This window comes from Alligator sinensis, unplaced genomic scaffold (assembly GCF_000455745.1).
Source record: "Alligator sinensis unplaced genomic scaffold, ASM45574v1 scaffold482_1, whole genome shotgun sequence".
Classification (NCBI taxonomy): domain Eukaryota; kingdom Metazoa; phylum Chordata; order Crocodylia; family Alligatoridae; genus Alligator; species Alligator sinensis.
Genome location: NW_005842084.1, coordinates 2,232,164 through 2,247,014, shown reverse-complemented (window position 1 = coordinate 2,247,014; position 14,851 = coordinate 2,232,164). Strand labels below are relative to the sequence as shown.

General features: G+C 41.5%; 1 protein-coding gene across 1 annotated transcript in view; it reads left to right on the top strand.

Annotated features, from left to right (window-relative positions):
• Positions 1–14,851, top strand: part of PRIM2 (DNA primase subunit 2) — a gene marked incomplete at its 5' end in the record, with an annotated part of 266,474 nt that overhangs the window by 42,000 nt on the left and 209,623 nt on the right. The window contains 2 exon segments of the mRNA XM_025204487.1: positions 347–442; positions 2,156–2,293. Coding sequence (XP_025060272.1) covers positions 347–442; positions 2,156–2,293 — 234 coding nt within the window.

The window sequence follows — 14,851 nt, the reverse complement described above, 5'->3', positions numbered from 1 at the left end:
TCCCTCTTTATGGCTTGTATTTTAATTTTTTTAATATTCTGCGTGTCCTTTTACAGCATCTGATAAAGTGAGCTCATGAAAACTTGTGATATTTTATATATAAATAAAATAAAATATGGACCATATAGGAACTAACCAAACAATGTGTGGAGCCTCCAGCTTAATAGAGACATTCTTGCTTTCAAGCTAAATGTGGTTGTAGCAACAAGGACGGGGTAGAGGACCAAGGGTGGAGCTCCAACACAGTCACTTGTATTTGCTTTGTCAACTGAAAAGAGATCATGTTTGTTTTAACTGAAGAACTTTAAACCTTCTCAGCAATTAAAATACAACTGTTTTGTTTTAGATTAGCGAAGAAGTTAAAGAGAGACTCAAAGATGAACTGCTTATGTCAACTCCTGGCTTGAGTGCAGAAAAAGTAAAAGAACAGGCCTTCTATAAAGTAAGTTGGAGTTAATGGAAAGTTTCAGTATCTCTTCCTCTCTTTTGTAAAATGTTAAAAAGTCATAAGAACTTTCCTCACTTCCTAAAATTGCAGTAGTAGTCTTCTGTACTTGCTTATAGCTTAAGATTTTGTTTCTACACCTCAAATTGGAAGGCAAGTTGACTGATTCAGGCTTGCCTACTAGAAGGGGTGGTGGTAAATGAGGTAGGTTTCAGAACTTCCTAGACTGGATTAGGGAAAATCATCAAGAGGACTTCAGGTATAAGTCCCTCCAGAAGCTATTTCAGTGGCTTTCAGCCTTTTAAGACTCCAGTTACTACTGGATAGACTCGAGGGAATTCTTGGAAAGTGTCAGGTTGTAGTTTTCCATCTCTTTTTGACAACAGAAAGATAGTAGGACAGTTCTTTGGTTGCAGATAGTTCAAAGACTGCAGCAGGTTACTGTGCATTCCTGTTTGACATTTCTGGGTTTATCTTGTGAATAATGTTTGCATATCTAAACAGTGCTAACATTGCATGGCACCTCATAGCACCCAGGAAAGGATATCAAGGCATCCTAGTTGAGAATGACTGCTCTATTTATCTTGTATCACCCACCACAGATTTCTGCCTATGGTCAACAGAAGAGGGATGATGACCTGCATCTGCACTGAGTTTGGACTTAGGTGGCTAGAAGACCCAGGGATGTAGGGGAGCACTTCTTGCAATCTAACAAAATACAGCTGTAATCTGCTTTCCCCCTATACTTTGTTTTTTGCTCCAGCCATTTTAACCCTGGTCTAGTGGTCAGCTTTAATAACAAGGGAAAGATTGAATGTATTTTCAGTGGCCCCTTTCTAAACACTTTTGTGTTTCCAGTGAATAAGTTAGAAAGTGGGAAAAAATACAAACAAGGCCCTGGGAAAGGACGGAGAAACTGAAAAACTTTCTATTTTCTACTGGTTAGATGCAACATTGTATCAGGAAAGTCTGAAAAAGAAGCCAGGGTGTTTTGAACAGGTTTCAATTCAAACACAATGCTACATAAAATTTGAAATGTATTTATTACTTCTAGTTAACCCAAATATCTCAGCTTGGTTACTTGAGGCTAGAAATGTTAATAAATGCTGGATTTGCTTTTATTTTCTTGAAGTACCAAGAATTGATGTTGGCTTTTCTGCACAGTTGATGCACTTTTGTTGTCCACAAGTTATTAGAATCTTGTTTGATAGAATCAGTTGCCTAATAAGGTCAAAATCAAATGCCAAAAACATTATACCCCATCCATTTCTCATCAGTAATTAATATCTTGATACAGTCAATACTTAGTAGAATCAGAATCTTAAACTAAAATCTTAAATCTCCCCCCTTCTTGCTATTCGAATCAGTGAATGAAATGCAGCATAATACCAAAAACGTAAAGAGTTCCTTAACATGCATGACCTTTTCACTGTGCTAACTTGGCTGCCAGTTACTAGAATTGCTGGTTATTAGAGGCCGAAGTGCTCTTTCCAGCGTCATTCTAACAACCAGTGGATAACGTCCGTTGATAATTTTGGTTTCAGTTTTGATGTAGCTCTTTTAATTTTGTTTCTAAGGTATATCTTTTCTTTAACAGTTCTATTCTCTCCAGACTTGAATATTTTTTGTAAATGTAGACTCGGTTAACATGACTATTTTTTTAGGTCTTATTTCTGAAGTTTGTTTCTTTCTCTTCATCTCTAAATTCAGATTCCTCTTCAGGATGCCCAGGATTTAATTAGAGTAAGAAGAGTTTTCCTTAATTACGGATTTGCACTCGTGCCACATCAGGATATGGTTGTAATTATCTTGAATAACTATAGAACCAAACTCTCTAAAGCCCTGGCAGTGAGTATACATTTTTTCCTATCTAATTTTGTCCTTTTTGAGGTCCGCTTGTTAATTATGCAGTAACATATGTAACGGCTGTCCAGAATGTTTCTAGCAGACTGGCTTCAATCTGCAGAATTCCAGCTAAGTATTATCAAAATTAATTATAGAGCTTAAAATAAAACAATAAAAATCTTATTGTGAAGATAAGCTGAAATAACTTGATTTTAAATAGCACTCTTAGCTGTGTGATACACAGGTCTTCTTCTAGAGGTGTAAAGATTTTTATAATTATTTCTTATATGGCTGTAGTATAGCTATAGCTATTACTGTTGACTTGGCATGCATAACAGGGATTAAATCATTTTTTTTTTATATTACTCTGTTTTGCTGTGGTTGGTGAAGACAGGAAAGAAAAATTTGAGGTAGTTATTTTAATCAAGAAGTAAAGTAATATTCTGTTACAGTTCATTACAACCCCTTTGCAGGCAAAATACATTTACATTGATGCAAGGGGATTTAAATGGGACATCAAATTCTAGTGTAAGTATCTACATCAAATATCCCACGAGACAGGTTTTTTTTTTATGACAGTAGGTTGCAGGGAACAATTAAAATGTTGTAGAATTAGGGACTGCTTCTGTACAAAAGCCCTGGTCACAAAATTAGCAGCCTTGCAAAACATACTTAACAACAGGCAAAGTATTTTCTTTAATATATTCATAATGCATTTTCTTCCTGTGTTACTGGTACGTTAGAATTACTCTTAAGTGCAGTTTATGTTGGTTAAACTATGAGAAGTAAAAATGAGATCACTTTGGGAGAAGCTGTGGAAAGTATACTAATTTTCTATTAATTCAAATCCCTAAGGGAATCTGCAGAAGGCGGTATCTGATGTAACATATAGTAAAAATAGTGCAGTTTTTAGGCTAATGTTGCCATTAACACTCTACATTATAATTGAAGCAAGAGCCACCCTTTTTGAGTCCGTGAGTAATATTCTTGAAAGCTAAATAATAGTCTAATTAAAGCAATTGCCACAAGCTTAACGGTTAGGTCAGGGGTTGGCAAAATATGACATGCGGGCTGGATCTGGCCTGTGGAAGAACTTTTGTTTGGCCTGTGGTAGGTCCCGCCTGGCCCAGGAGGCATTCAGCTCATGGTGCATCCCAGCACCCCTATGCATGCAGGTGGGGCTGGGGTGGCTCCATGACCAGACTCCACTTCCTTACAGCCTGGGCAGCAGTGGCTCTTTCTGGCTGCCACCAGCCCAGTGGAGACTGTTTGGAGCCCACCTGGGCAGGGCCCAAGCCCCGGGCTAAGTGCAAAGCCCCAGCCGAAACCGCGGGGGGTTGGGGTGCCTGCAGTGCCCACTCTGGACCTGCTTGCCCCAGCTATGATGAGTGTTGGTGGCAGCCCTGGTGCAGGCTCTGGGTCCTGTTTTTTCCAGCCCCCAGTGCTGGTGCAGGCTCTGGGTCCTGTTTTTTCCAGCTGCCAGTGCTGCTTATCATGGCTGGGGTGGGTGGGTCCAGAATGGGCGCTGCAGGGACCCCAGCCCGCTGTGCGGGCTGGGACTGGAGACTGGGGCTGTGCATTCATCTCAGTGCTTGGGCCCTGCCTGTGCTGGTTTCCATAGGGCTGGGGCTGGTGGTGAAGGCAGCTGGAAGGAGCTGCAGCTGCTTCCTATGCCTGGGCCACTGCCACCAAAGCTAAAGCAGCAGCTCCAGCCCCTCCTCAGGATTGAAAGGAGGCTCAGAGGTGCCGCTGATGGTGGTCGGGGCTTGGGCATGGAGACCAGTACAAGCAGGGCATGAGCCCTAAGCTGAGTGCACAGGCCTGGCCTGCCCCATGTGCGTGATTGGGGTCCCTGCAGTGATCACTCTGGACCCACCCACTCTGACCATTATAAGCTGTGGCAGCGGGGAAAAAGAGGGACCTGGGGCTGCCCTGTGGTTCCTCTCTGCCACCAGTGCTGCCTTTGAGCTACCATGCCTAGAGAAGCCTCAGGGCAGCCTTGGTGCCCACACCAGCCCACTTGCACCCATGCCAGCTCCCCACCCACCTGCAGCCCCATCCCACATCAGGAGGTTTGGTGAGCTGTTGAGTGAGGGCGGTGCTGAGCCATCCTGCAACAGCTCCCTAAACCTCCCTATGTGGCTTGTGGGCCCAAATAATTGCCCACCTGTGGGTTAAGTGATAAATGTTTTGATTTTTTTCTGCTTTTCAAAATCACTGCAGCTTTTCCTTAATTTTGGTAATCCAAGTGTGTTCTGTAACTATGCCTTATTTATTTGGTACAGGAGAATGCCACTTTTAGTTTACGTGTATCCTATTGTTTATAATATTTACTGTTTTCCATATTGGCTTTTATTGTAACAACCTTTCCTAAAGTGATATCTGTTTCGGGAAATAAAAGTTTTATTTTTGTTATATCTCCAAGGTCACAACGTATTTACTTTACAAAATATTTACAATATAGCTTGTGTGAGATCAAGGTCAAATTGCTGCAAAAAAATTGCCTGGCTATCCTCAAAAGATTCCTGCAAGTCATGAGAATCCTATCTTTGTTTACTATAAAACTGCACTTGATTTCACTTAAATAGAAATGATTTTGCAGTTATTTTAAATTGATCAGAATTGACAGCATGAAGAAGGGAAAATATACTCTGTTAAACATAACAATTCTTAAGTTGTGACATGGACCCTCTAATAAGTCTTAAGGAGAAGGCGGACTATTTTGGATTAAATAATGATTTTTGAAAAAAATTAAATATTTAAGTAAGTTATACATATCATTTCTAACTAATGACACAATTCATTTTAATCTCAGTTGCACAGTACTAAAATTGAAAAGTAAGAGTATTATGTGAAAGACTTGCAGGTAGAAGTGCACATGAATTTAAATTTGGCTTTATTTTATACTTCCAAATTTCTTAGCATTGTAAGAATGAAACTGACTTTTCTGTTTGCATAAGATGTAATTTTAAGGATGTTATGACTTTTCTATTTAATTGTTGTTGAGTGAAGTTGACATCTGAATTGGAAACCTGGATACCACTGTTTTTTCAGACTGTGTTTAAAAGTTAGCAGCTGGAAATATACAGTTTCAAAAAAAGTAAATTAGTTTCTTATTTGTCTATATTCCTGATCAGAAAAAAGATTTTGAAGTCCTGATGAAAACTCTTAGGAAAGTTTACTCTTGATTTTTTTCATTTGACACATGGGAAAGACCACGTAAAATCGTTGACTGATAACAAAATTCAGTGGCTGATCTCAAAATAGAAAGCTAGTTTGATATGTGAGCTATTGCTGCCTGCTTCAAAATTTCCATTTCATGTATCTTCAAAAGGTACATTGGCCTCTTGCCCTAACATTTAAATAGTATTATTAATTTATATTTGGCTTCTGCTGAGAAATCTTGCTTCAGATTCTTAGTGCTCTAGAACATTTTCCTGAAGTTTATAGGCCTGTAGACCCCAACACTTTGGGGTTTTGTTTGTTTTGGGATGCCGTTATAAAAACTTCAAAATCTTCAACTTTATTGTTTTGGACAGGCAGTCTTACAAGGTAAGCATGTAATACCTTTTTATGTTTGCCCATAGGAAACAACGATGTTTACTTTGCTGCGGATGGTCTAGCTCTAACTATAATAGCTGCACTTTTTGGACATCTCTTAAGATATTTACTCCCCAAGAGTGAGAGGCTTTCCCAGGTGGTGCATCTTGAGTCGTGGTTGTCAACCTTTTCTAAGCTCAAGGCACAGTGTAAAAATATATAACCATACTGGCCCATTATGTCTGCTGTAGACACAGCCATGGAGAGACATCCCCTACCCTAGCATGCTGTGAGTGCAGAGGGCAGTGAATATCTTCATCTGGCCTGCCTTGGGGGTCTCAGTTTTGAATTTGTGGGTCCCGTGGGGCTCTTGAGAGAGGGGGAGATGGCATGGTCAACCCGGAGACAGCTTTGATGCAACTGAGCTGCAGAGTTATGCAAATGAGGAAATAGGGGCTCTATTGTGGTGTCAGTGAGAGCCTATTGCTCCAGGGGGAGTCTGTTCTAGCTCATCTGCTTCCCTGCACAAGTAATTCCTGGTCCTTACCTGCCAGGCAGCTTAGCTGGTACCTGAGGGGGCAGTTTGCCCAGCACTTTGGGAGAACGGCAGGAGTGAAATCCCCAGCTGGGGAATTGGAGTTTGGAGCCATGCTGTGCCTGATAGGGATGGCACTGACTGCACTGTGTGCTCCCCAATCTCCCAGAGATGCAATGAGTAAAGCTTGCAGCCCGGGGCAGTATTTCTCAAACATGGTGGATGTGCTCATGCCTCCTATGTGTCTCTTCCACCTCCTGTGGTGTAGTTTGTTATGGTGTTTCCCTGTTTGCCATATGCTGTGCATTTCTCTGCAGCACTCTGCAACATCCAAGCTGCTTGATGCCTCCCTAGCCCTCCCTCATCTATACCAAGGGCTGCACTTATGACCTCTGCTGCAGCCATCATTTACTCTTCATAACTGATGTCTATAGGCAGCAGCAATGGTCAGCAAGCTGCACAGAATAGGCAGAAGGGATGTGTGGTGGGGGTGTGTGTGTGCCCACCTGGCTTGGGAAACACTGGTCTAAGGCACAAGCACATGGAGGGGACCTGAGGGTGCTCTCTGTAAGTTGGCACCTGGGGTTTGTGCCCCCCTTGCTCACCCTAGCTATGACATTGGGACTCCTTCAGGCTGGGCTGCAATGAAGTTCTTTCCCCTCTACAGAAGCTGCTTCTTTGTCCAGGCTTGAACGGTGCCTCCTGGAAACAGAGGCACTGGGAAATTCCATCCGACAGGAGCAGCAACGCAGCACCCTTGAAATAGTGTTGCAGCATCCCAAGTTGCTGCTATATCCCAGTTGAAAAATCCCTGCTTTAGAAAGGGGAATGTAGTTTCTCTGGAGACACCATTCTCACTTGTATGCTCTTTTCACTTCAGAATTTGGAGTGAAACTATTCTGAAATTGTTTCACTTTTACACTGAGTTTCTTATTTTTTCATAAAGATTCCCCCCCCTCCCCCCACCTACATTTCCTGTTTGTTCAGGAACAACAGGTCAGGTTCTGAAGGTAGTCATGACATGTGACCCATAGTAAGGAATCACGTCTAGTACATTGCCCCATTTCCACTGTTTTGGGTGGGGGGGGGTGAGGGGGAGGCGCTAAAAAGCCTCACAACTTCTGGTGAGGTTCTCCTTACCTCTTGCTAAAGCTTTGAGGGGAATATTCTGTTGGAAACTGTTTAAAGAGAAGGGAAATTATAAAATCATTGATTTTCCTTTTATACAAAAACCCATTAAAGGAATAATGTATCTTGCGATTCTCCAGTAGAAAGTGCTAAGGACCAAGTAAAAGCATCATTCAGATGATTATATTGAAGAAACAAAAAGAAACAAGCTTTGCAAGGTCTTGAAAGGTGTAATAAACACCAACCAGGAAGAAACAATTAGCTACTTAATATTGCAAGCCTTGTTGATAGTTACTAAGCATTGCAAGTATATTCTCATTTCTCCAGAAGAGAGAGTGTTTAGAAAGGTGTGGAGCAGTCTGTCAGGAGAATCAATTGCCTTTCAGTAAATTTTTATTAGGTATCTTCTGGTTAGTTATTAAGGAAGACACTGTACATATGCAGAGAAGTTTCTCACACCTCGGGAATTGGCTGAGCAGACTGCATGTTGCAATAAATGTAATGTCTACCTTGACCCCTAGTAAAACTTCTTTTAAAAGAATGGAGTTTTGGGCAAGCACACACGTTCATAGCTTGAAATGCAGAAGGAAAAAGTTTGTCATATGATTAAGCTTCTTTATCCCCAAGTCATACAGCCAAAAAGATTCTCTATTGGCAAAGGACTAAAGAACATTCTAGAAGAGTAAAAGTAGCTTCTTGGGTGGAATGCCAGCTTCTTCAGAAGAAATATTTTGCTAAAACTTATTCAAATATATAACTAGTTATAAAACATTATGAAAATTGTTTCTCTTCTTTAGAGACAGAAGTATCCATTAGAGAGTTCCAGGTTGTTATTTCTCTAGAGCTATTTAGTAGGCGTTCTCTGCCTTTTCTTTTTCCTTGCCATGTCAGTTCCCAGTAGTGAACATGAAGATGTTTCCCTGAAAAAAGGGATTTAAAGCGCAAAAACATTATTTTCCTCCAATAACTAGTGTTGATCGTAGTTAATTAAGGGGGTTACTTTTGTTTTGTATTTGATGATATTCCTGGATCTCAGTCTGAAAGATATACTTCTGGGAACTGGAACTTTACCATTTACAGTGAGCAATCTAAGACTTGTTAATATGGCCCTTGACCTCCATGTTTTGTGGCTTTATCAGAAAGGGAGTAGCTTCCCCCCCCCCATGACATGATCAGCAAACTCTTTAATATAAAAAAACCCCAACTCTCCATAATTATTAGTTTAATTTTGAAGACAAAATACACCTCTACTAAAACATATTGTGTCTTAACACCATTATTTACAGCTTGATTCTTCCTGCTTTATGTTGACACATGACTGCACAGAAATGTAACAGATTTTATCCATATTGCCAGCTTGTGATGAGAAAATATCAGCGGACTCTAGTTGCTAGGGAACTGCAGAATACTGAAATAGCTTTTTTTTTTTTTTGTGTGCTTGTAAATTTATTTCTTTGATCGTTTCACTTTCATTGAGCAAAAATATATTTGGAGCCCCCCCACACACATGCATCACCCATAGTTTTAAAGTTAAAGTATTTTGCACAGGAGGACCTAGGAGTGTGAACCACGATACAAGACGATTAAGTGTTATAATGAATCAGACTGGCAGTGGCTGGGACACTTAGACTTGTAGAAAGTATATATTTATGATATGTCATTGTGCGCTTAAAGGCATTTGTTAATGAAATAAGCTACTGTAGTGTCTTTATATAAAAAAATACACTAATTATTTTAGGCTTAATGGGCTGCCTAAAGCAGACAAGTAGTCTGTTTGTGTTGCTGAGAAAAGGTTTGAAGAACAAAAAGAACCATTAGTAAGAAACCATATATCTCTGGAGTCAGGGTCTTGGTCTGTTTGACTTTTCATTTTGGGAGTAGTCATTTTTTTAAACAGGAAAAAAAGGACATACAAGTTTTTGTTACTTAATTGGGTTACTTTTGGTGTCTTATATTGAAAGCTTTTTGGTAGAGTGGTACCTTTTTACACTCTACTCTACAGTACTTCCTTGGAAATTTTGAAATCTAGTTCTTGACTACAAATTTGTTACCTTCCCTAGAAATAGTATACTTCAGTTCCATAGTACCCTAAAATTTGTAGTGGTCTGTATGTTTAATTTTTTAAGGAAGTTCTTCTAGTGCAGATATTCTCTATACCAGGGTAAAAGTGTGAAAGTGATATCCTCATAGCCCATTCCCAAGCTTGTGTGTCAAAACTGTCATCCTTTAGCTTAAGGTTATTCTACGAGGCCGCCTTTCAGGATTAGTTTATTCAGCACCTTAAAATCATGAGCCATATTGGCCAATACTGATCCAATTGCCCGGCAGCTTGAAGAGCAGCGTCTGGCAGGTAAGTCTGTTGTGGGGGAAGGGGCGAAGGGTTACGGGGGGACCCACCCCATAGCCCTAGTCAGCACCACTGCTGGCTGCCTGGAGCAAAGCCCTGGCCCAGCCCCACCACTGCTGGGAAGAGCCCGGCACAGCCCCTGGCCTCAGCCCTCAGTGGCAGCCTGCCTTTGCCCTGCGCACAGGTCCTGGGGGTACACACCTCCTATGCCTGCCCCAGGGGTGTGCGCAGCAGTGGGAGCTGCCCTCCTGCCACTCCAGATGAGCCAGTCATGGCTTCATCACATGCCCTGCCCCAGGTGGGTAGCACCTGCCTCAGCCTCACTCCGTCTCTCACCATGGGGGCCTTGATCTGCTCCCCCTACGCCCTTTCCTTCCTTTTGCCTCTTCACCTTAACAGATTTACTAGCCAGACGCTGCTCTCCAAGCTGCTGTGCTGGTTGCGTGCATGCACATGGCATTTATTGGCGACATTATCAGCCACATCACCCAAGAGAGCTGATTACCAATAATGTCAATTTTAATTTTATCAGTGCTGATATGATATAGACCAATGTATTGGTGTACTTCTAATTAATGTAATTTAAAAATGTATGTAATTAATGATTGAAAAGGAAAACCTTCTCAAATCTGTTTAAACCTACCTTTTCTGCCTACCTCACAATTATTTGTGAGGTGGCAGAGTCCATGGTCAGACTTCAGGTCAGCATTATTGATCTCCAGAAGCTGGGCTTCTGGCATTAGCACTACTGAGAGTGGTGGAGGTGAGGAGAGCAGTTCTCTTTGCCTCTGCCATGCTTGCAGTGGAGGGAGGGTTGTCTTTGGCAGCTTCTGCTCTTTAGCTTGGGAGGGAGCAAGCTCTCAATGATTGGTCTTCTCTGAGCTTGGGGAGGCAAAGGCAGCATGTCCCCTGCTGCCTGCTCTCCCCAAGTAGTGGAGGAGACAGGAGGTAGGGGGCAAGCAGCAGGGGTCCGGGTACTTGCCTCCCCTACTGACTACCTTGCTGCCTCCTCACCTACCACTGCTTGCTCTGCTGCAGAGGTGGGGTTTGAGGTGTAGGAAGTTAAGATGAACCTCTAATAATTAGATTCTGTACATGGAAAATTGTACATATTTATAAATATATCTTTATATGCACGGAATCTAATTATTTGGGGGGGTTATCTTGAATTCAAGGTTTTCTTGCATTTGGGTAAATACAGTACTTCTCCTGTTGCTAATTAATCTGGATAGACTTCTTCCTATAGACTTCAGTGTGGCATTTATAAAGAAACTGGGGATCTAATCTTCTGGGCAGATGCTTAAAATTATCTCAGAAGACAAAGATCTTCATCACATTTAGTCTGTGAATAACCAGCAAGACAAAACTAAAAGTAGAGTCCCTGGCAGTAGCTGTCTGAATTTCATAGTATTTTCCATAGCTGTAGAATTGGAGGGACAAATGCGTATGTAGCTGTAACCTTTTTTCGTGTCTTGTATTATCACCAGTTTTTTGGATTGTGTATTGGAAATACTTTTGAAGGAAAGCATTTTTTATGCAAACACAGAACTTTGAATGCCAAGGCCACAGACAGAATCATAAAAATAATAGGGTTTGAAGGGACTTTTCCAGTTCATTTAATCCAGTGGTTCTTACCAAGGTTTCTGCTGCACCTTGGGGTGCTATAAGCTATATAAATAAGAAAATCTTGGCAGACCTATCATTTCCATCCATGGCACTTTTGCTTTCGTGGCTGATATAGAAGTGTTTAACTGCCTGTCCCTCAAAGAACACATTTTCTACTGACACGGGACTTCCTCAAAAAAAAAAATCACAATATAAGCTTTCTCCTTCAGCAATACCATCCTTGCCACTATGGATATTATCAGCATCTATACTACCATTCTGAAGGCTTTATAGCCTGCTTAAAATATCTTAGCAGGCTGTAGACAACATTCAGATTTCAGATCCAGCCCCAATATATTGCTAAGCTCAAACATTTCATCCACAACAGTTTTTCTTTCAACAACTGATTTTGCTCTCTGTCTATTGAGACAGTCCCCAATATGTCAGTTTCTTCATTAGCCACCTTGAATAATAATTTTTAGACAAGTACCCCTAAGCCAGTACTATACCCATTGTACATAGATGACAGCTTCATCATTTGGACTGAACTGATTTTTCTTTGTTGATTGTATCTCTGTCTCTCCAGCTTACTTACCAGCCTTCTATCACATTTTCTCTGGAATGGTCTACTTCCTAGATCAACATAATACTGATCATACTTCCTTCATCAACATAAAGCATCACTCTTTACAAACAACTATATACAAAAACCCCACAATTCATTTACTTAGTTCCATAAAACCAGTGACCATGCTAAAAAGGCTGTTCTCTGTCACAGATTCACAGAAGTTTAGGGCTGGAAGAGACCTCATGAGATCATCGGGCACCAGGCCTTTAGGTACTGTCAGTCTTGTCTGAGAAAAAATATTCTCAACACCTATTTCACCAATCTAAAATCTGCCTTTTTACCAACAGGAGCATTACACCACAGTGAAATAAACCTCATCTTTGAATGAGCTTCCCTTTTACCTGGCTTCAAGCCTACTATAGTATGAATAGAAAACCACTACTAGTTGAATGCCTGTGGTTGGTTGTCACATGCATCCAATACTGGGCTTTGTATGAAAGGTTACGGAACAACTTGTACTAAAAGAGACTATATTTTGAAAGAGATTCCACCTTCTAGTTTTCCTAAACTTGCTAAGTTCATCAGCAGAGTGTTCTCTTCAGATCACCAACAAATACCAAACTGGATCGGATCTTATCGAAATAGCAAATGCAAAATCTGCTACCATATTTCTAATGCTACCATAAGCAACAGGGCCCCTGCCCTTCCCTCCCCCTCTCCCCAAGCAAACCATCAGTGTTATGTATGGATAATTATAACTATAATGTGAGGATACAAGAGTGTAATACTGTGGAAAAGACTTACCCAAGATGGAATGGAGGCGGTGGGACACTGCGCAGGGAGATCAAAGCGGCAAAAGTGAAAACACGGTGGGCAGAGCCGCTGTAAAAAAATTTAAAAAGGAAAAAAAAATGGCTGATCCCGTCTCTCTCGGGGTCAGCAGGCCCATTGGTGTGGGCATGCTTTATAACAGTGTGCCGGGACTGATTGGGCAGCCAGACCTCCGGATCCAGAATAAAAAGCCCAATGGAAGACAAGCGGTGGGGACCGGAAGTGGCATTTCCAGCCGGCCTGGAGGGGCCAGAGAACGTAAACAGTCCCAGCAAGGGGACCTGGTGGAGACCCCAAGAAGGGGTCTCCACAACTACGCAGAGCCAGAAGGGGCCTGAGAAGTGGTCCACAGAGCTGACGTGGACTGAGGAAGCTGGCAACAGAGACTGGAGCCCAGCACAACTTGGCGGAGTTGGGATACGCGCAAGTCAGATGGATGGCAAGTACCGAACCCAGGGCAGAGGCGACGCAGTGGGGGACGGACTGGTACTGAAGCTGGACAACATGTAATTGGGAAGGAGGAAGGCCAGGAGAAGTGCTTGGGATAACAACATCTTTCACACCTGGCAGCTGTCATATTCCAGGAACCCAAGCATCAAAGACGGCACAGGACATCAGCCTCAACAACACAGGTGATGACAGCAAGGTTGGCGTTAGGTGGGGTGTAGGGGAGGTTGGAGCCCCACAAAGGTGGAGCAGCAGGCATGACCAAGGGGGAACGCTAAGGGGAGATGGGAGGATGATGTTTTGGTCCCAATCTGGAAGCAATCATCATCATCAAAGACGTGGCAGGTGAGGCCCCTAGCTAACTGACCCAAAATCGTTTCCATAATCAAGCCATTCATCCCTAAGAATAACGGCGAGGCTAGAGAGGAATCTCCATACAAGATGTACTGGAGAAAAACACGGAAGATTACAAATGCATTTATAGATCTGCAGCTGCGGGGAAACTTCTTTCTTATCCTACACTTGTTAGTGTATCCTCATTAACTGCTGCTGTTATGTCAAAGTAGCATATATTCAGCTAGATGGAGAGATACTCCTGGAAAAAAGTATTAAGGCTGTTTATTGATAAAGGCCTGCTTTGATTTCTCTGAACAGCATGCAGTTGTGCCATGCTATGAGATCATTTACTGAAGTTACCATCCTTTTGGTTGCAAAGTATTGTTGGGCCTCCTTAGTGGGATGATACTGTATTACTTCGTACTAGAACATAGATTAATGCTTCCAACATCTCTGTACAGTAGAGACTCCATTAAATAACATAAAGAAATTAGTTTAATCAAAAAGCAGAATCTGTGCATGGTTATAGGGCAGAAGAGTAGCAAATAATCACTACTACTGTGTGTGCAAGTGTTGTGTTTATAGTATCACATAGTATGAATTCTTTATGGTCAGTCTATGTGGAGGAGAGCTCTGATGTGCCTGTCAGTCAAATCAAACAATTGCTTGTGTTGGTCCTTCATAGTTCTTGACAGTTGGAAATGCTGCTAATGATGGCTATTAAGTTTTATGTTCAGGCTCAATGCCGTAGATTGTTCAAGCATCTTCTCTCCAGATTTCCTCACTCATTTGAAAGTAAATAGTTCTGCTTTTGTCTTTTGTGGTAGTTGTGCTAAGTTCAGCATTTCTTATTTTTTAACATAAGATTTAATATTAGGTGTAGATAAATTCACAACATGTTAGAACTTGAGTTTTTGGTGATGCTTTAGTAATAGCTAGCATTTATTCTAAACTTCTTTGTACATTATACACAAGGTTCACTGCACTCATGTTGATATTAGTCATCTTTGGAGGGAGCTGGTATGCAGGAGTAATATACAATTCCTTGACAGGAAATAAGGTGAACTATTTCAGTTGTAACCTCATATAACATTTGGCCACCCCCAATTGTCTTACCAGCCTTGGACTCATTCAAGGGTAAGGGCACTAATATCCCTAGTCTTGGAAAAACAAGTAGTCTGGGGATCTAGTCTAAATAGCCTGAATCTAGTATTTAATATTGGA